The sequence below is a fragment of the Marmota marmota genome, unplaced genomic scaffold (genome assembly GCF_001458135.2).
Source record: "Marmota marmota marmota unplaced genomic scaffold, marMar, whole genome shotgun sequence".
In the NCBI taxonomy this organism is placed as follows: Eukaryota; Metazoa; Chordata; class Mammalia; order Rodentia; family Sciuridae; genus Marmota; species Marmota marmota.
Genome location: NW_025999977.1, coordinates 53,564,502 through 53,587,079, shown reverse-complemented (window position 1 = coordinate 53,587,079; position 22,578 = coordinate 53,564,502). Strand labels below are relative to the sequence as shown.

Genomic DNA, 22,578 nt, shown 5'->3' with positions numbered 1-22,578 from the left:
GAAGTGAGGCCCAGGAAGGCTTGGAGTGAGGGTCTGACTGAGTGCACTAGTGCCAACAGGTGCTGCCCTGTGACTCAGGTCCACAGCAGGCCTGTCTGAAAGCCAAACCCTGAGTGAGTGTGAGGCATCCTGTCGGTGGCCAGGGAGCGACTGCTCACCAATAGTCCTGAGCATGCTCTACAGCTTTTTCTGTGCAGAGGTCTAGAGGTCAGTCTCACCTCTGACCCTGACCATTTCGCCCAGCTGAGGTTCCTTTTTTCTTCAAGCTACACTGGTTAAAGCTGCTCATTCTTGGAACTCCTTTATTTCTGTCAAACTCGTCTTCCTGGGTCTGTGCTCAGTAGCTGAATGCCTGTCTGTCTGGGCAGGTACGGGCTGCCAGTGAACTTCCAGGCAGTGCTCCTGCAGCCTCACAAGAAGTCAGCCACCAAACGCTTGAGGGAGGTGCTGAACTCTGTCTTCCGGCACCTGGATGAAGTGGCGGCAGCAAGTATCCTGGATGTAGGTATCTAACCCAAGCCTGCGGCCAGGATATCCACAGGATGGACACTTGAAACATAAGGCACTTGCCAACCTGTTGGGAAAACCTACCCTCACAAACATGGAGGCACACCAAGGAGGGCTGAGTGTGTGTGTGTGTGTGTGTTTGTGTGTGAGAGAGAAGCACTGTGCAGGCCCAAACATGTGGTCAGTGCCTGGAAAGTTTCCTCAAAAATACAAAGGAAAAGCTGTTTCTATACTAAGAACACTACCGTGTCCTCTCTCCTAGGCGTCTGTGGAGATCCCTGGGCTGCAACTCAGTAACCAAGACTACTTCCCCTACGTCTACTTCCACATTGACCTCGGCCTTCTTGACTAGGAAGGCCAGCAGGCACAGCTGGCTTCACAGGCAGGCTGTCGGTGCAGACACTGCTTTCTCTAAGGCAAAGGATGAAGGCCTACAGAACTGTGATTTTCAGAGAAAGTGCTCACAAAAGTTAGTTACAGTGTATTTATTTTTTTAAGTTACAATAAAATGCTCAGTCCTTTGAAGTCTCTTATGTTCTAACATAATTCAAAACTTGATTTTTTTCTGAGTTGTTTATGTAAATCTGAATGACCTATAATGTGGTAACCTGCCGCTTTCATGTTTGTTCCTGTAGCACAGGAACAAACTAAGTTCTAAGGGAGATCAGTAGGAACATAAAATACCTTGAGCTAACTGTATAACCAGGTATCCTAATAAATGGTCACTGGTGACAGCCCAAAGACAAATTTGGGAGCAGGAGAAGCAGATCTCATCTGACAAGCAAGTTCCCTTGTGCACTCTGCATTGTGGGCATCCCAAGGCAGCATTTGAGTCAAAGAGGTCTTGTTTTCCGTTTTAAAAAAGGTTCATGGGGAGAAGGAGCCAGGGTCATCAGTTCATGACATTAATTTACTGCTGAACATCTGACTCTGTATGATGTGGACACTAATTTCATACATGTATTGGCATTGTCCAAAATATCATTTTATTCTTTAATGGAAAAAGCCATTGATATTCAAATGAGGAATCACATTTAAAAAAACCTATATATAAGAAACAACCTCCAAGAACATTCAAGCAGCCATCAGGGGGAGGGAAATGTTTCTACAGCCCAGTTTTCTTCAAAATATTATGTGAGAATACAATCCAATTCACTGGCTACAACAATTCATAGAATTTTTCAAAGTTTTCTTGAGATGCAAAAGCTTACTGTCGCAGTGCTTTCAAATGACCAATCAAGTATTACTTCCTGGTTAAAAAGGCCCCTGGTAGATTAGTCGGATTGTAAAGAATGTTTCTTCACTGCTGGAAAAATCTGTTCACTCTCAAGAAAAGAAAATGATCTGAAGCCTGGGCTGTGGCTCTCACAATTCGTCTTTCTCCAAGTCATCAAGCTCCACATCGCTGAGGTCAATGTCATCCTCCACAGGAAGCTGGGAGACAGAAAGCCATGGTCAGAGCTGCAGGTGGAGACCCCCCCGACAGTCCTCCCTCTCTTGTAACAAGGAACAAACTAAGTTCTAGAGGTCCCCAGATGGCAGGCTCGTGTCCCCTTGGCCAGCTCTTCCTTTTCCTCTGTGCCCATTATCATAGAGATGTAAACGCTGAGAACTGGGAAGCCAGGGGAGGGTACTAGGGACAGAATTGTATAGAAATGTGAATTTGAAGAATTGTTTTTCATTTCTCAGAGACAAAATATATGAATTCCAGGTCATGTGTTCACCTTAGGGGGAACAATAAGGAAAGCGGCCTTACCACTAGACTTTAAGGTGGACATTTGTCAAGCTTACCCAGATTTACATAGATCCAAACTGCCTACTATTTGGTAAGCTGCTGCTTGTGTCTCTATGGGAATTTAAGGCGATCAGTGAAACATAAAAAAACTTTTTTTTTTGCGCTAATTGAATAACCAGACAGCCTAATAAATGGTCACTGGTGACAACCCAAAAGGCTGTGCAGCTCTTTCATGTGATAGGCAAGAGCATCTTTAGGGAAAGAGCCTCTGGAGAGGTACAGGACTCAGAACACTAGGAGCTCCCAGCCCAGGGTCTGGCCACAGAAACACACAAGCCTCAGGAAAGAAAATGGGACTTTTTCAACTGGGCAGCTTGGCCTTGACCAGCACTTACCTCACCGTCCCTGCCATCCCAGGGCTCTCTTACAGTGATAGCAGGAAAGGCACCACCTCCCACTGGTGCTGTGGAGCCACGCCCAAAAGACAGCTCCCTTGGGGAAAAAGACCAGAATACACGCATTTATGATGGACTACTGATCAATGAACTGTCCAAAAGGATGAGCAGAGGAATGACATGTCCCCTGTGTGTGCGAGGCATTTCTTGCTATCGTATGTTCCTGAAAGGCAGCTGGTGAACAGTATTATTTTCCAGTCAAGGACCACAGAGCCAGAAAGGATGCTCCTGAGGCCTTTGCATCTGCTAAAGCCAGGCATCAGACAGTTCTTAAAAACCTAGAAGCTGTGCAGCCTTAATAAAAGTACATACAACATACCCAGGTTGATTTAGAACACTGGCTACCAGTGAATGTTGTTTTCTAAGACTGTGAACTGTATAGAGCATGTCAACTCACTAGTGAGGTGAGTGGTTTTAGCAAACCCAAGGCTAGGGCTGGCAGAGAGCTGGTGTACATATCTGTTTAGCAGTGAGGCGTGAGCATTTGCACTTGAAAAATACCATAGGCTTCTTGTAATCTGGCCACTGGAAAACCAGAGCTCAAAATACTGTCAGTGCAGATACATAGAGACCATCCAACAACCCACAGAAACTCAAGGCAACAGCAGTGAAATTAACTTGATGAAGTAACAGCAACAAGATTTAGCTGTATTCAAATTCTGAAAATCCCGACTTTACAACTGAATAAACAGAACTCTGACAAATCACAAACTTAAGCAGTCCCTAAACTTTGTATGAAAACACCCCATTAACTGGCAAGAATGTATAGTTTCATTTGGAAATGAAATAAACCATAAAATTAAGATGACTGACAGTTCAAATCATTTAGTTGTTTAAGGTACGATAATAATACTATGACTGTCTTTGAAAGCTGTCATTTAGCAGTACATGATAAAATATTTTACAGCTGACAGGAGGGGACTTGCTTTAAAATATTGTTGGTAGAAGCAGATGATAATATAAGGCTTTAGTTGCTAGCTGTTGAAGTTGAAAACAAGTAGAAAAAAAGACCTTTAGTTTCTCTGCTTTTGCAATGATTGAATTTTTCCATAATAACTCAAAAAAAAATTAAGGAAAAAAAAAAAGAGGAAAAATGTAATACCTTGAGTTCCATTTGTTACAATGCTTAGGGCAAATGCAAACTAAAAAGATGCCCTAAAATGTCCACTTTGATGTCATGTTTATTGCTTCTCACATACACCTACCTTCCGCTTTATTTCTAATAATTTCTAAACAAGCAGATTTACAACAAACCCTCTAATGTAACTCCTTCTTCCCATTATTCAAATCATGATGGATGTAATACTCTAAGATTTTAAAAATAACAGCTACATGTAGATGTGTACTCTGTCCCTGGCACTTTTTCTGGTAACTATATAGTTACCAAAGTCTATATAGGAGTCCTATAAGAGGTAGTACTAGTATCCCATTAAAATAAATAAGGAGGTGGGGTGTGTGCATGTGTATAAAACTTATGTCATTTTTTTCATATAGTGGCTGAGAAATGAACAAAAAAGGAAGCAAGAATTGGTAAACAACAACAACAACAACAAAAAAAAAGAATTGGTAAACAAAATCTCTTTGGGCAAGGCTTCATATTTGCCTAAACACGATCAAGGCAGTTTTAGCATAAGTTGCATAGCAGAGGAGAGTCAGTTCTATAAATGGCTGTGACTTGAGAATGCATGTTGTCTGCACAATGAGGGAGTGACTTAAGTAAGCACACCCATTTTCAAGTAACTCATTCCAAAACAAATGAAAACCAGAAATGGAAACCACATCACCTGAGGTCAGCAGTACAAAGCACACTAGGGTGGGAATGGGTGAGACAGGGCTGCCTGTAGCTTTATGAGAACTGGAATGAACCCAAGGCCAGGTGCACAGAAGGGCAACAAGGAGGCCTGAGGATGACTATGCACACTATGTAGAGTATTTCCAAGAAAAGAGAATAAAGCATAGGAAACCAATTTAAAAGCTCTACTTTAGGAACACAGAATTGTAAGTTTGAATAAAAAATAATTCCATTTATTGCTGGTTTATACATACCTAGTTTAAAATGAAAAACCACAATAGAACCAAATAGATCAAACAATAAACAACTAAGGAAATAAGAAATTACCTGAGAAATTCATTAATGCCTTGCTCACTGAAAGACCCTTTTAGAAGCGCAAATTTCATCTTGCGTGCATTGATGGCTGCCATGGCAGGGTATCCAAACCCTCCAATACCCAGTGCGTTCTCAAGTTCACTCTGGGCTCCAGCTTCTGTCCACAGCCACCTAGAAAAGCACATGGGCTTTTAGGGCAAAGATGTCTTTTAAATCAGTTAGAAGTCTAGCTAGTAGATCTTAATAAAGTCCCCGGAGTGGATGGCTGTATTTTAAGACTCTTTTTGTCCCAGTCCCCATAATGTCCACAAAACTGTATGAATTTCCCATTTTTACTTGAATCCCACCAATATCATTTGTGTTATAGTACATACTCCTGCATTTGGTGTGTATGACATGTATGCTGAACAAATGGAGGAGAGGCAAAGTCATTGTGAGAGGGACAGCAGAGGGCACTAGATACCTGGGGGAAACAATAGATACTAAGGATGAGGAGCAAGAAGAGAAACGGGAAGACAGAGACATACTTTGTTGTAAATCTGCTTAGATCTACCCCCCCACTCAGAAGTGGGTAAGGAAGTTGGGCATGATGGTACATGCCTGTAATCCTAACAACTTGGGAGGCTGAAGCAGGATTGCAAGTTCAAGGCCAACATGGACAACTTAGTAAGACCCTATTTTATAAAATAAAAAGGCCTAGGGACGTAGCTCAGTGGTAAAGCACCTCTGGGTTCAAACCCCAGTACCAAAAACCAAACCAAGCCAAACCAAAACCAACCCCACAAAAGGTGGATAAGGAAACTCCCTCCTTCTCTCATTCCTTCCCTGGCAAGGGCTCCCACTGAGTACATCCCTATTCCTGTATTCTTCTTTATTTAGTCTTTGAAGGCAGTACTACAATTCAGCTACATTGCTAATTTTTGCTTGTTAATAACCTAGAACTCCAGTCACCATTGGAGTTAAAATATGATAAAAATAAAATATATGCTGTGAGTCAAGAGCTCTTTGACTTCCCCCCTCCTAAATGCCAATTATTTTTCTATCTTAAATAAAACACACAGTAGGAAAGAGAGGAGCACATCCTAGAAAACACAGAGGGCACCACTTTCAGGAAGTCCCACACTCCCTATCTACCAACACACATTGGGAAGCTGCATAACTCACCCCCACATTTTCTTCTTGTATTTGTCTGCCAACTTGAGAAGAACTTCCAAGTAAGAATTTCTCCCTGAAGCTCCTGATTTTAATGAACAAAATAATGTTAAAGGTAAAAAAATAAGACTGAGCCATTTACAAAGTGTTCTCCCTGGCACAGGACAGTCAATGGGAAGCAGCTTCTCTCGGCTCACCTGTGTCGAGGATGTGGGGCAGCACAGCCACAACGCAGAGCTGGTGCTCCTCACACGTACTCTTGGCAATGTCCTCGTTGATTATCTGTAGGACCCAGAAGACAAGGGACAGTTGGAAGGCTGCACAACACAACACCACGTAAGCATGAAAACAAAGGCTTAGCATTGGCACTTCCATTAGAGACGAGGAGACTCCTCCCAAATAATGCTTCCTTGTATAGAAACACCAATAACCCAATATACAAGATTTCTGGAGCACCTACTGCATACAGATCTGAAATCACAATGAATACTCACTCATTTAAACAGATTATACCCACATGGACTATATTTTCATAAGCTTGAGGCTCCATGCCTCGGTTTCCCTATATGTAAAAGAGATACAAACAGTATCTACTTCTCAGCATTCATGTGAAAGTTAAAGGAGAAAAATCTACCTAAAAGCATTACGTAGTGCCCCTTCTGTGATTAGGTACTCAATAAATGTTGGCTATTGTTTTAAGCATAAAAATAACTGAATTAACTCTATTTTTAAGAAACTAATGTATGTTTTTGCTCACAGTGCAATTATTTTAATCCTGAAAGTTACAAAAAGAAGCAAAATTTACCAGATTTTTTTTTCCATTTCGAAGTTCAAAACTACTTTAGAATATTTTTAAAAGGAAGTAAAAAAAGCTTAAATTGAACAGACCTAAAACAAACAAAAAAAGCCCATGTCATTTCTGCTTTAATATTCCTTATTATCAGACTGGAAAATCTTTCCTTACTACCAATGGATCAAGTAGTTTACCTCAAGCAGCTCAGGAGGTGGGGCGTTATCAGAAAACAAATCAAGGGCCCGGGACACTATGTCAGACCTTGTCCGCCCTCCATCATAATCCACGGGAGACTCGTCTTTCTGAAATATCTTGATTGTAGGAAATCCTCTAATCTATTTTTAAAATCAAATTAAATTTAATTAAAAAACAAACAAATAAACCCAAGCAATCTTAATGGTTTCTAAGATATCATTTACTGTAACAAAAATATTCCCCAGTCTGCATCAATGTCAGATGGAAGGCTCAAGAGTGCTGTCAATTATGGAGTTTTAATAATCTGACTGCAAGGTTCAGCCAAACCTTATTCAAGCCTTTGATATTTGATTAAGACAGTCTACATGCTCTAAAACAGACAGACTAACTTCCAAAAGCCAGGTACACAACTTGAAAAAGCAGGGGCAGCTGAAGTTGTCCATTAGGCTTCATTCAGTTCAAGTGGTATGAAGAACCCCAACCCCAGGAGTGCCAGGCTCAAGAGTTAGGGTAATAATGGGACTTAAGTCTGTTCATTACAAAATGGTTCGACATCTCCACTCCCAGCCTGTGGGGAGGCCTGAAATAATAAATCAACGAGCCTTATGCACTTACGCCGTATCGGCTGGCTAGCACCTGATTCACAGTGGCGTCCACAGCCGCCAGCTTCACTTTTCCTTTGGTTTGCTCCTTTACTTCTGTGGCTGCAGCAGCCCACTCAGGCTCTAAGCTGTAGAAAAATTTGCATCTTAGAAGTGCTTTTAACTCACAGCAAAGGTACTTTGACTGATCAGTGCCTTTCTGCCCAATCCCTGTAACATCTTGTGGAGCTTCACAAAAGAAATGATGCTAGCCTTCACAACTGCTTCCCAGCCCTTCACTGCCCACCCTGGACACTGATGTCAATGCTAAACACTCATCTAGAGTCCAAGTTTTCCTGGAGAGCTCAGAGATTATCTGCTCTCTAGTTCACCTCCTTCAAAGTGAGCAGGGGGAGAATGCACTGAAAGCATGGTGCCGGACAGACAGCTCCAGGGAAGTACTTACTTCTTGCAGTGTCCACACCAAGGGGCATAAAACTCAACCATCCACACATCTTCACTGTCAAGGACATTCTTATCAAAGCTGTCGTCTGTCAGCTCAATCACATCCTTCTTACTTGAACTATCACTTCTGCCCTGTAATTTTTGACATTGTCTAATTATAACCTGGCCCAAAAGAACATCATTCCTATTCTAAATAAATATACATGATGACAGCTTTACATTGTAACAGTTTTAGAGTTGTTATTCAAATTGGGGGTATTCCTTATTATTAGTTTTGCTTGGTAAAGTCTTCATTTTCAAATAATTATGAATACATTCAGTGTAACGTGTAATCTGTACTCAAACTCTTTCACCTGCTGTATTTTTATAAAGACAAACCTCAAGATGGTCCACATAACCACAAGAACACTGTTCTTGCTCAGACTTAAGCATAGTTGCCGCTTTGGCCCAGGACATTCTACATGACTAAAATTCACTATATTTCATATGTAAAGTTACTATCATTCAAGAAAGCTAAAAAGAACATTTTCCTTTCTTTTTTCTTGGTGGTCTTGGAAAGGAACCCATGACTTCATACAGATGAGGCAGGTACTATACCATTAAGCCACACTGCCAGACCTCCTGTTTCTTTCTTTCTTTTTTCCCTTCCAAGAATTTTTTTTGGCACTTAACTTAAGCAGCAGCCAGCAACGCTGTTATTTTCTGTTGCCAGGCTACTGTGCTCCTTAAACGTCTAAGTCTGAAATAAAAGGCAAGATCTTAGAATCTTTGAGTAGTTCTCAATCTGTATAAAGAAGCTAGTTTTATTGGTCTTCTAAATGGAAAGCTTCATATTTCATACAAGGGCATCTAAAACAATAATCTCTAAAACAAGAATGTCTTAGTTCTTCCTCTTCTTTCCAATTCTTTCATGTAGACTTTTCCATGGATTTCAGGTGGAATGCCACAGATACTGGTCAAGAACTCACACAGATTTCATTGTGTTTGCCCACAGGCAATCTGGAGAGGAGCTGGTATCCCTTTCCCCCCTGAATGGTGACAGCCAGGAGATTCCAGAGTCGGCTCCCTTGGCTTAAAGCTTATTCTTCCTCTGCAGTCCAAATTCTCCCATTTCATCCCTGGGCCTATGATACCATCATGGGACCTCATTCTTAGTGACTGGATTTATGGCAAGACTGGTGATTTTAAGGAGTCCAAATGAGCAGTCTGGGGGATGGCTCCCTCCAAGATCAGCTGACCCAATCCCCTATTATATATTTTTTGGGGAATACCAAGGATTGAACTCAGGGGCACTCGACCACTGAGGTAGACCCCTAGCCCTATTTTGTATTTTATTTAGAGACAGGGTCTCACTGAATTGCTTACTTTTACTGAGGCTGGCTTTCAATTCACCTGCCTAAGCACAGCCTTCCGAGCCACTGGGATTACAGGAGATTGCCACTGTGCCTAGCTCCCTATTATTTTTTAGTGGACAGTTCTCTGATTTTAAAATATTAGGGGAGAAAAATCTACCTTCTACAAGAAGTCCACACTGAGGCTACAGAATCATGACACATATTAAAAACTGACATTATGCAGTCTTACTTGTTTTCCAGAACTATATCCACCACTCTTTCCCCCGAGACGATCCTTCACAAGCTGGCGCAGAGCACTGAGGGCAGCATCCACAATGGCTTCACCAGTTCTGCCACCTGCAGGACAGCAAAGGAGAGAGTCAGGCAATCCTCAGCCCAGCCTCCTGGAAGTGTCTCTCAATCACTGTCTCAAGACCTCCACCTGATGGCAAAAGGCTCAAACTACACAAGTATTTATGCCAAACCTTTCTCCCAGAACATGCTCAGCACCGACTACACTTCAGACTTGGAAAGCCAATTTTTCATCCTTCGCTTTAGGCTATTAATGTATACAAGAAGTCCGTTTGGTCACTTGTAACTACCGTCTACAAATGTCTACTGAACAACTAATGTGTACACAGATAAATAAGAAATGTAATCTAGTTAGGAAAGCAGGAAAATTGCCAGATAGAGAAAAAACTATTCTATAAAAGTGTGGAAAAGGTAAGACATAAGGTGCCTTTGAAACCAAGTAACTAGAGTCCTCTTTTTTCCCCATCTGCTTAAAAGCCAGCTGTTGTGTTGCACTTACTATAAGAACTAAAGACCACTGTTAAAACTCAATGAGACAAAATAACAATAGCTCTTAGAAGTTTGCCCAGAACTATGTGCTCAGGAGTGAAGGGCTATTAACTGGCCCAGAAGGGTAGAGATTACAAACGCTTTGAGACCATCTTCAGAGCTCAAAGGCCTGAAGCTCTAATATAATCTCTTCATAAAGTTTCTTTTTTTCCTTTTCTTTAGCATTCTAATCAAACTGCCCAGGAAGAGATAAAAACATGTGAGAACACCTCAGAACTCACATCAGAAAGAAAATAAAGTACAGTAGCCACTTATCCACATCTTTACTTTCAATGGCTTCAGTTAACTGTGATCAAATAGTAGGAAAATATTTGTCTTGCCTCTTTCAAGTGGGGAGACCTCATTTACGTAAGTTTTACTACTGTATATTGTAACTGCTTTATTCTATTATTGGTGATTATTGTTAAATGCTCACTGTGCCTAATTTATAAATCAAGGCACGAATGTGTAGGAAAACCCAGTATGCTCTATGGTTGCAGGCATCCACTGGGTGTCTTGGAATGTACCCCTTGCAAATAGAGGGAGGAAAAGGGACCACCTACAGTGACACTCCAGAGGCTTAGGTAGTGTAGTGCTCGCTGGGTTGCAGCTACCTAGTCGGTTCCTTCATACCTTCATAAAGAAGGGCTAGACTCACCACAACCACAGCCTTCCACCCCTCACCTACTTCAGACAGCTCCACCACCTGAACCAGGGCCCCTTCCCCAATCCTTCATCTGGAATATGCCAAATCCCAGAACTAGACTAAGGAAAGGGAGGTGTTCTCCACAATAGGTGAGCAGCTGCAGATTCTCTAAGGGGCCAGACATAAGTATCTTCACCACAACCCCTCGGTCCTGCTGTAAAAGCAGCCATGAATAATAATATATAAAGAACAGCAGTGTGTTATGAAAAATCTTATTTACAAAAATAGCAGCAAGTAGAATGCTCTAAACATTTTATTCAAAATAGCCAAACTTAACAAATTATTATTCCAAAACATATGCTTATTATTCAGAAATATGAAACTGATCATTTTATTGAGATTTGGAGCTGAAGAGTCTAGAAGAAATCCTGTGTCTAAGACCTTATCTCCAAGGATTCTAACCTTCAGATTGGAGATGTACCAACTACACTGATATCCACCAGCTATTTGTCTCCTATGCTTTTTATGTACTACTTCAATCAAACTTCTCACAGCTTAAAATAGGATTTTCATTTTACAGATAAGGAGCAAGCTCAAAGGGAGTAAGTCCTATTTAGCTTCAGGCCCAAGTGTGGCAAGGCCAGCAGTCATGCAAGGCAGGGCTAAGCCTTCTGAGCTAGTACTCTCAGATTCTGCATGCCTGGCCTCCCTGTTCTGCTAGGTGGACAGCAGGGATCACAATGACTCTGTTTTACTGTGATGCTGGCTCTCCTACTCAGCTCTACAGGCACATTATGCTCACACAAAGTAAAACTATGGTAGCAGACAAGCTTAGCCACTTTATGTCCCATGTGAGCAAATCTTTGAAAGGATTTTTAAATCAAATCAGCCACAATTTAAGCTTTAAATACATTATGTCCAATACTTTCATTAAAACCACGAACCTGGGACCAACCTAATAATTCTGATGATCTTAAATATAATAATCTGTGATCTTCTTTCTTTCTTTCAATGGTACTGGAGATGTATCACAGAGCCGTGTACATGCTGTGACCACTCTACCACATCAGGTGTCCTCCAAAGCTCATGTTTGAGACAATGCAAGAAGGTTTAGGGAGAAATGATTGGGTTATGAGAACCTTAACCCAATTTTGGTGAATTAATCTCCTGGTGGGATTAACTGAGTGGTGGCTGAAAGCAGATAGGGTGTGGCTGGAGTCAGTATGTCACTGGGGACGTGCCTTTGGGGTATATACTTTGTATCAGGTGAGTGGAGCTTCTCTGCTTCCTGATATCATGTAAGCAGCTTCCCTCCACCACCCTCTTCCCCCATAATGTTCTGCCTCATCTTGAGCCCTGAGGAATGGAGCCTACCATCTATGGGTTGAGATCTCTGAAACCATGAGCCCCTAAATAAACTCTTCCTCCTCTAAAATTTGTTCTTTTTAGATCTTTTTATCATAATAGAAAAAAAACAAAACAAAACCAACAACCAACTGAATAAAACACATAATTTAAAAGCTTACCTGCATGACACCTTAAATGTTCAGAACCCCCACAGAGGGGGTAGGAATCTCTCTACACCATTTATAGATAAGAAAACTTGGGAACAAAGAGGTTGAGAAACTTGTGGTAGTAGGGCTGACAAGTTATAGAATCCCAGGTTCTCACTTACAGGGGAATGGAGTAGTGAGAAAAGGTATTTACCCTGATAATCTTCTGGTCTGTTTTTGTTGGATCCAAAAATCTTGATGGTAGGAAATCCTTGAACGCCATACTGTCCTCCTAGGGACTGATGTTTATCTGCATCAACTGCACCAACTTTTACAACATCCTGTGGAAACAGAAAAGAACTAATCTGTTTTTCTTTCAACTAGAGCATCATCTGACTCACACACACAGGTAAAGGGCTGGGTGAGGCTGACAAATACGGTCACTGAGTGTTGTAGCACTGAACACCAGACGAGAGACCTAAATGGCAGGAAGGACGAATCCAAGCCCAGCTCAGGGAGGTAACTCTGTAGCCCCCAGAATTAGTCTGGCCAGCATTAATGATATGCATTACCTGGGAAACAGAATGAACACAGACATAAAAACTAAAATGTGTGTTTCTACACCCCCCACACGTGATTCTGGCAGCAGAACCAGTGTTTTAAACTCTGATGTGAAAATCAGCTTCCTATTGTGCATTAAACTTATCTGTACACCTAGACACACACAGGTGAGCGTGGGCATCTCAGAAATTTATTTATTTATTTTTTTGGTACTAGCAATTGAAACCAGGGGTTCCTAACCACTGAGCTACATCCCAAGTCCTTTTTTTATTTTAAGACAGGGTCTTGCTAAGTTGCTTAGGTCCTTGCTAAGTTAGTGAGATGGGCTTTGAACTTGTGATCCTCCTCTCAGCCTTCTGAGTTGCTGGGATTACAGACATGTGCCACCATACCTGGCTTGAAACTTACTTTTAATGCAGTTGCTGCTTTCTTCCATTCTGGTGTCAATCTTTGGCAATGACCACACCTTTAGAGTGAAAACACAAATAGGGTGACAGTTAAAGTCTTTGATCTATAATTCATACAACATCCATCAATGGTCTTATTGAGTAAGATGCACTCAGGGTGGGAGCTGGAGAGGAGGACTAGCACTAATAAAACAGAATCAGTGATGGTCACAAGTAATGAAATGTCTTATAATTCACTAAAGAACATTTCAATACTTATGATACTTACAAAAATCATTTTTCATATCATCCTAATAAAAGAGATCCAATAAATCAGGAATTTAAATAAAGCCACTCATCTTACACCTCTTAAAGCTTGACACTCCCTGATCCAATCCTCCTCATTTATTTATTTTTGTGGTACTCAGGGTTGAACCCAGAGGCACGATCTATCACTAAGCAGCATTCCCAGTCTTTTTTACTTTTCATTTTGCAACAAGACCTCACTAAGTTGCTGAGGCTGGCCTTGAACTTGTGATCATTCTGTCTCAGGTCCCAAATAGTTGGAATTATAGGCAGATATCATTATATCCAGTTAGATACCGCATTCTTAATCACTACACAGTATAACTTTACAGGGGCCTAATCTCAGCCCTAATATTTGAAATATATTTGAAATGCTGCTTTTACATATTTATATACAGTATGTTTTGTTGCTCAGATGAGATATTCAGAATATAGAAGTCAAATTTTCACAGGGCTTAGACTTCAGATTATATAAGAAAAGAGGACTCAAACCAGAGACTATAAGAGCAAATACCTCTTCAATTTAAATGTTAGGCAATATGCAGACAAATCAATGCACTATATAAATAAATATCTATTTTTTACTAACCTGTAAGTGAAACTGAGTATTTCCTTCAATTGTGAATGTAAATATCATTCCAAAGCCAATGAGTACTATGACTCTGTCACTAATAAAAACCACAGCTCAGATTTACTGTCCTAGTAAAGAAGTACAGGTTGAGCATCTCTAATCCCCAATTTCAAAATCCCAAAACCTAAAAACTTTTGAGCACTGACACAAACTCCAAAATTTTAGATTTATGGATTAGGGAAGCTCAACTAGTAAAATCTAAACAAATATTCTAAAACCTGAAAAACTCCAAGATTTCAAATACTTCTGGTTTTGGGCTGGGGATGTGGCTCAAGCGGTAGTGCGCTCGCCTGGCATGCGTGCGGCCCGGGTTCGATCCTCAGCACCACATACAGACAAAGATGTTGCGTCTGCCAAATACTAAAAAGTAAATATTAAAAAAAAATTTCTCTCTCTCAAATACTTCTGGTTTCAAGCATTTTGGATAAGGGATTCTCTATCTGTACTACATTACCATGTCAAGATTTATTTCAATATTCTGAGAACCATGTTTCAACATTTTAGTTTTCCTTTGCAATCCCATAGGATACACATGTAAAGTCTTTATTTTATGAAGGAATCCTTTGGAATCCTTCACCAGTCTGCCAAAGAAGTCCAAACACCAAACTGCTCTAATTAGACATTTTTCGTATTTAGAACAGTATGCGGTAAAACTTCATCAGTGTAATATCAATAATAATCCACCAGATCCAGATTCTGCCTTCTCAAGTGCAACTTTATTATTTTTTGTGGTGCTAGGCAAGCACTCTACCACTGGGCTACACCTACAACCCCAAATCCTGCCTTCTCAATTAGGCTGTCTGGTATAATTTTATAATAATGTTCTCTTGTATTGCAGTTATCAGAAACAAAATAAACTACCCATGACACAAATGATTAAAAAGTTGAACTTGCAAAAATTACATAGAAGTTTTAAACAACATAGCAGTTTATACAATTACTATTTATACAAGATAACCATATTGAAATTAGCATTTATATTTAACAAACAAAAAGAAAGAAGCCTTTAAAATATAGCAAAGGCAGGCCAGACATGATGGCACAAGCCTGTAATCCCAGCAGCTTGGAGGCTAAGGCAGGAGGACTGTGAGTTCAAAGCCAGCTTCAACAACTTAGCAAGGCCCTAAGCAACTCAGTGAGACCCTGTCTCTAAATAAAATACAAAAAAAAAAAAAGAGCTGGGGATGTAGCTCAGTGGTTAAGTGCTCCTGAATTTAATCCCTGGTACCTAAATAAATAAAATAAGGCATTAAGACAAATATAATTCACAATATGGCAGCAAAATTTTATCTCAATTTGCTACACTGAACCATCAGTAAAGTACTTCATGAGAATCAGTGTTGAGCTTCCCAAACTCAGTTTCATGGTCTACCAAAGGAAAAAATTAAAGTAATACAGAAAAAAACTTTTCATCAAGTTATGAGAATTTGATAGTAATAATTTCCTTTGCTATGCCTTCCTCAAGCTTCAAGGCACTGTTCACATTTGTGAAGGTCCCTCTGGGCGTCAGCTCACTGTACAGTTCATCTTCACAGACATGCAGTGGCAGGGCTTGCGTCTCCCCCTCGTGTGGCCTGCTGCTTTACAGCAGCGATTGTCTCATGCATATTTTGCAGTTTTCATTGATCTGCCTCTATTCTTTTTTTTGGCATTAAACACATAAACAATACCATTGGTGCAATATTGTATTCTGACCACATACAATTATGTACCATTTGTTCAACAATAATTATATCATCACAGGGCTTTTCCAGTAATGAATATAAGGCAAGAAAGATTTTTTTTTTTAAGAGAGAGAGAGAGAGAGAGAGAGAGAGAGAGAGAAGAGAGAGAATTTTAATATTTATTTTTTAGTTTTTGGCGGACACAACATCTTTGTTTGTATGTGGTGCTGAGGATCGAACCCGGGCCGCACGCATGCCAGGCGAGCGCGCTACCGCTTGAGCCACATCCCCAGCCCAAGAAAGAATTTTTAAATTAAACCAGATTTTCTAATTACATATTCAGAAAACAATCTTCTTCAAGAGACAAAAAGGAATCCATCACTTATTTTTCCCTTTGCTCAAGATTCTTTCTTCATAAAATTAGTTTCCCTTCCACCCTTATCTTACTAGCTTCCTTATAAGGACAGATTTTCTTTAAATTAAGAATTTTTCCTTTCTTATTTTTTATAACGATTATCTACTCAACCTCCCCACCCATTTTTTTTTTAACTGACTCAACTCTAGGGCCTTTAACAGACTCAACATTGCAGTCTCCCTTTTCCCCTCTCTTCTTCTTTTAAGCAAGCAATAATTTATATAAACTAGACGTCAGAATAAAACCAGGCACTTATACAGAATTTTTACCAATGTGTAAAGCACCGTAAATAACACCATTTTGTTGCACTTACCATGGAGCATAGAATTCTACAAGCCACAAACTGTTACTCTGAATAACTTCTCTGTTGAAATTAGATGGAGTTAATTCAATGACATCGTCGCTGGAGGAATACAGACCATTCACTGCTAGAAAGAAGGTACAGCTCACCAGACCTAGAATAAAGACAAAAGCACACCAATGGGGCACGGTTCACAGCCACCAGAGACCTCTCCAACCCACCCAGGCCCTTCTCACAGAATATGGCCTGGGCTCAACACTGCCCTCTGCCCTCCCTACTGTCACTGGAGTCTCTGGACTTCACTCCCATGGGTTGCGCTGAGAAAGAAGTGAAAGGAGAGTCTCCATTCACATTTCTTGAACTTCAATGGAAAAAACTTTAAGCACCATTTTTAGTGCACTCCACAAATTAACTTTCATTCCTTTACAACCATCCTATGACTATTGTTACCACTCTATGGGCATGGACCTACATTAGGAAATCACCTCTAGCTGCATGACCTTGCATAATCCACACAGCATTTATCCCTCATGTTATTCACCTGCAGTATTAGCACCCTACTTTTTAAATTTTTTGAAGTGAAAAAGAATCATCTCTCCCACTAATGACTGTGGGGTGCTTGGCCAGTGAGCCACATCTCTGGTCCTTTTTATTTTTTGAGACAAGGGCTCACTAAGTTGCTAAGGCTGGCTTTGAACTTGTGACCCTCTTGCCTTAGCCTCCCAAGCCAGTGGAATTATACGCATGCGTCACTGCGCCTACTGCAAATATTTTTGTCTCTACTTTTTCAGAAAAATGTTTAGCACTCTTGAATGAGCTTAGCATTTTCATGTGAAAGATGTAAAAGGGAGAATACTGGTTTCTTATTAATAGCACAGTTTAGCAACAGTGTGGATCAAGTATATTTTTGTTGGCTACTCTGGGAGCTGAAATGCAATTTTTAACAATTATACAGGAAAACATTCTGAACTGACTTACTAATATATTAAGAACTTTAGTTTTTGAACTGGCAATACTAAAGTTTCACCACCATTTAAGTTTTGTTGATTGTTCTTCTTCTTCTGTGAAGTGTCTGTTCAGTTCCTTAGCCCATTGATTTTTTTTTTTTTTTTGGTGTTAAGTTCTTTATATAATATCCTAGAGATTAATGCTTTATCAGAGGAGAAAGTGGTGAAAATTTTTCCCAATCTGTAGGATCTCTCCTCACTTTATTGTTTCCTTTGCTGTGAAAAAGCTTTTTAATTTGAATCTGTCCCATTTATTAACTCTTGATTTTACTTCTTGCATTTAGGAGTCTTGTTAGGCTGACGTGGTACAGATTTGGGCCTATTTTTTCTTTTTTTAGGTGCAGGGTCTCTGTTCTAGTGCCTGAATCTTTGATCCACTTTGAGTTGATTTTTGTGCAGGGTGAGAGATAGAGGATTAATTTCATTTTGCTACATATGGATTTCCAGATTGGCCAGTACCATTTGTTGAAGAGGCTATCTTTTCCCCAGTGAATGTTTTTGGCACCTTTGTCTAGTATGATAACCATATTTATGTGGGTTTGTCTCTGTGTCCTCTATTCTGTACCAATACAGGCAACAATAAATGTTGGCAAGGATATGGTGAAAAAAGCTCACTCATACATTGCTGGTAGGACTGCAAATTGGTGCAATCACTATGAAAAGCAGTATGGAGATTCCTCAGAAATTGGGAATGGAATCACCATTAGACTATCCCACTTCTTGACTTATACCCATAGGACTTAAAATCAGCATACTATAGTGACACAGCCATATCAATGTTTATAGCAGCTCAATTCACAACAGCTAGACTATGAAACCAACCTAGGTGTCCCTCAATATGAATGGATAAAGAAATACTCAATGGAATATCACTAGGCTTTAAAGAAGAGTAAAATTATGGCATTTGCCAGTAAATGGTTGGAGTTAAGAGAATACCATGCTAACCAAAATAGGCCAATTCCACAAAACCAAAGGCCAAATGTTTTCTCTAATATGTGGATGCTAATTCACAATAAGGCATGGAGGGGTGGGGGACAGGACTACAGAAGAGTAGCGTTACCTTAGATTAGGTAGAGGGAAATGATGGGAGGGGAGGGGAGGGGATGTGGGGATAGGAAAGATAGTAGAATGAAACAGACATTATTACTATATGTCTATATGTGACTGCATGACCAATATGAATCTGCAACATGTGCACTCAGAAAAATGGGAAATTATATCCTATCTATGTATGATATATCAAAGTGCATAAGTGCATTCTACTGTCATGTATAACTAATTAAAACAAATAGAAAAATTTAACAAAAACGTCTATTCCCATCTTTTCAGCATTTCTTTCTTTCTTTTACTCTGTTGACTCAGCATATTAAGTGATACTGGCCTGTAGTTTGAAGTAGTGTGGTTATGGCATCTCAGTCATGTTTTCATATGCTTACTTCCTAACAGAAATTGGAAGATTTCAAATAGAACTTTTCAGAATCCCAATGGTTAATGTCTTCTGGAAGGAGTATATACTAGTGTTGATTTTCATGTGGCTAAATCTTCCACATCACTTCACATATATTAAAACACTTGATTTTTTCACAGCATTACTACTAGAAAGCAGGAATTATGCTCATTTTGCAAATAAACAGAGAGGAAGAGGAGAATGCCCACCTGGGGTCATGCAACATAGTAAGTGGCAAAACAGCTCTCGGACTCCAATTTCCAAGTTTTCCCATTAAACCATGCTGTCTTTTTGTGCTCAAGATAAAACAGTTTAGTAGGCCTGGGCATGAATAACAATTATATTATTCAAGAATATTGTATTTGAATGATACAGTTAATGCTGTAAGAACTTATGAAATAAAACTGCAGACTTTACTCATCAAAAGCCATAGCCCCTAAACCAAGAGAAATACAGAGTGGGCAACAGTAATGAATGCTACCGGGAGATAACACAGGAAGACAGAAAGGGCCAACTGGGTTTAATGACAACCAAGTCAGGGGCACCTGCAGGTGTGAGGGAGTAGTGAAAATCAGCAGCCAGTCCGCAGAGGACTGGAGAGAGTAGGAGGGAATGAGTTGGAAAGAAAAATATAGATGATCTTGAAACATTTCATTACAATGAGCAGGGGAGAGCAAGCAAGTGTGGGGTAAAAGGAGGGTTTCTTTTTAAAGATGGAAGTGATTTGAGCATGAAAGGAAAAAAATGTTAAGTGGGGAGGCTTAAGAGGGAACACCTGAACGTCCAGGGGGAGACAAGGAACCCCGTCAGTGATGGAGGAGACTTTCACAGGATGACTTTCTCACCTATTTTAAGAGGTGGGCAAGGTTGAGGGTGTTTGGAGATCAAATCAACCAGTGAGATTCCCTCAAAGACTGTGCTATCCAAAATGGTACCATTAGCCACACATGGCTACCCCACATGGAGATGTGTTCTAAGCGTAAAAATAGCACACTACATTTCAAAGACTTGGCGGGGGAAAAATACTGGGTAAATAAAAGTATGTGTTGCTTAATGACTGGATGCTTTCTGAGAAACACATCATTTATTTATTTTTTTTTCTGGTGCTGGGGACCGAACCCAGGGACTTGTACATCCTAGGCAAGTGCTCTACTACTGAGCTACATCCCTAGCCCTTTTCTAAATTTTATTTTGAAACAATTACATAGGAAATAAGTTGCTATATTGCCCAGACTGGCCTCAAACTTATGACCCCCCTGCCTGGGTCTCCAGAGTAGCTGGAATGTGCCACCATACTAAAATGTGTCACCATTGTGCAAATATCACAGAACAAATTTATACAAGCTACAATAGCTAGGACTTCATTAGGTGGTGTAACCCCATGGGACCACCACCCTTGATGTGATCCACCACTAACTGAAGCATCTTTATGTGGCACATGCCTGCATGAAAACTAATTTACCTGTTTTGTTTCCTCTTTCAAAAAAAAAAAAAAAAAGTGGCTACAAGAAAACTTAAAATTGGATTACATACAAAGTTTATGTTATATTTCTATGAAGTGCTACTTAGCAATCTTTGTGCCAGGTATAGTGGTGAACACCTGTAATCCCAGTGATTGGAGGCTGAGGCAGGAGAATCCCAAGTTCCAGAACAGCCTCAGTAACTTAGGGAGATCCTGTCTCAAAATAAAAAATAAAAAGGGGTGGGATGTAGCTCAGTGATGAAGCACCACTGAGTTCAATACCTAGTTCCAAATAATCTCCTTTGTTTACAAAAAAGTTTTAGTAGAATTTGATGTATTTACAAAGCAAGTAAATCAAGCAGAGAGAGTTCTAACTCTAAATAAGGGTAAAATGAAGACTGGCCCTGGCTAATTCCCCATGGAATTCTACTCCATAATTATGGACTACACATGCAACTACAGTGGTATAACCATGCTGCCTATCTACTACTGTAAGTTTTCACTATTAGTAGCTCAACGCTGAAAACTGTTAAACTCCCCACCCCCCAAAATATTACTGTTTCCTTAAGAGGAATTTTTGCAAGGGAGATCAGTAAGTATGGCTAACATTTTGACAGCTGACCAACTACCTACCATCCAGAAACTAGGTTCTTTACTTTTTTTATGAGACAAAAATAGCAATAACATTTATATTGTTGTATACCAGTAATGCTGTCAACATTTTACTTATATTAATTCAGTGAAAAACTCTATGTGGTGTGTACCATACTGTCCATTTTGTAGATTGGTAAACGGAGACATAGAAAGTATAACTTGCTGCAGTCACATAATTAGAATGAGATAGAACAGGGGTAAGCAACCCAAATTTCTCTGGACCAAAGGACCTGAGAATGTAGTGGTGTTTTCCCCTGGAGCATCACTAGGTAGACCACAGCAGGAGAAATACCTTATTCCACTTCTCATGGCAATCAGGGACAGCCATAAGCAACCTACTCTCCTCTGCAGGCTGGAGTCACCAAAGGCATGTGGGATTTTTTTCAACACAAAGACAATCAAACTACTGACACTCAGCATAATATGGTCTTGGATTATTTTTTTCCTTGGTAATGGTGATGAAGTTTTGTTTGCCTTTAAATTTTAAGTTTCCCCTCTATACATGGCTATCCAATGGTAAAAGGTCGAGGCCTAAGCTACTTAAAAGGACACGTACTACTTAACCTGATGGGGTTACAAAGAAGTCAAACACATTACGGTGAACACGTAAAAACTCACAGCATAAAAGTAGCCAATAACTGCTCCCCTCCAGTCCTCCCTAAAAACAAAAATAATGAGCTCATTTAAGATGACAAAGTAGTTCAGTGATGCTGTTTCTAAAATTCACATGGCCAATCAACTCAGTGATAATGAACAGCATCGGAGATCGAAAAGTGTGAGTGTGGAGAATCTGTGAGCGGATGGCTCTGCAGCCGAGGCCTCCCACTCCTCCCCAGCACTCAGGGCGGTACAAATTCACACCAGGACCAGCTTTGCCCCCCATCTGAGGGCAAGAGTATATGGTCCCGAAGCAGCCCACTATCAGAAACCAAAGGGCCCTCCAAAGGCTGACTGCGTTTACTAAAATAATGAATTAACTAACAGAATCAGAATTTCTAGTCTGAATTCGCTCGTGGGAACCCAAAATCTTTTCCCTCATCTACTCTCTCGACAGTTAATACGGCAAGTTTTTAAAATCTTACTCTTTAGATTGTTCAAACTCATTAACACTCGTGGGGTACTACTGCCAACCCTAAAAGGTGGACACGGTTGGAAAAGCCCCGGCCCAGAGCAGTCCAGTGACTCGCTGCGGTCGCCTGGCTAGGAAGGGCTGGATCCCGAGCTGGGCAGGCACCGTCAGGGCGCCTGGGCGACGACCGGGACCCTCGACTTCGCGCCCGGTCGAGGCTAAAACGGACCTTTACATAATTCGGGAGCCTGGGCTCCGCCGCGCGGCTCAGAGGTCCAACCCCCTGAAAGCGCTCCTGCGTCGTCAGCTCCGCTCCCCGCGCACGGCAGCCGCGCGGACCTCGGCTTCAGAACCGCGAGCCGCGCGGGAGGT

General features: G+C 40.6%; 2 protein-coding genes across 13 annotated transcripts in view; one reads left to right on the top strand and one right to left on the bottom strand.

The window, feature by feature from the left end:
• Atp6v1c2 (ATPase H+ transporting V1 subunit C2) overlaps positions 1-1,032 on the top strand; it is a 48,255-nt gene extending 47,223 nt beyond the window's left edge. For 5 of the 12 annotated variants that reach the window (XM_048804819.1, XM_015479977.2, XM_048804815.1 and 2 more), the window contains 2 exons: positions 369-501; positions 770-1,032. In XM_048804819.1, the coding sequence (XP_048660776.1) occupies positions 369-501; positions 770-859 (223 nt within the window). In that variant the 3' untranslated portion in view covers positions 860-1,032. Of the gene's footprint in view, positions 1-368; positions 502-769 lie in introns of those variants that run through there. The other 7 variants (XM_048804818.1, XM_048804816.1, XM_048804812.1 and 4 more) reach the window with 2 other exon arrangements.
• A 438-nt stretch (positions 1,033-1,470) lies between these two features.
• Positions 1,471-22,256, bottom strand: Pdia6 (protein disulfide isomerase family A member 6). Its single transcript, XM_048804820.1, has 13 exons — positions 22,220-22,256; positions 16,580-16,721; positions 13,273-13,330; positions 12,518-12,644; positions 9,575-9,681; positions 7,992-8,122; positions 7,560-7,674; positions 6,944-7,084; positions 6,154-6,238; positions 5,969-6,041; positions 4,817-4,975; positions 2,638-2,734; positions 1,471-1,941 (listed from the first exon to the last, which is right to left on the bottom strand). Exons 1-13 carry the CDS (start codon positions 22,239-22,241, stop codon positions 1,873-1,875), a joined length of 1,326 nt encoding a protein of 441 aa, XP_048660777.1. The 5' UTR covers positions 22,242-22,256; the 3' UTR covers positions 1,471-1,872.
• Between the last annotated feature and the right edge of the window lie 322 nt (positions 22,257-22,578).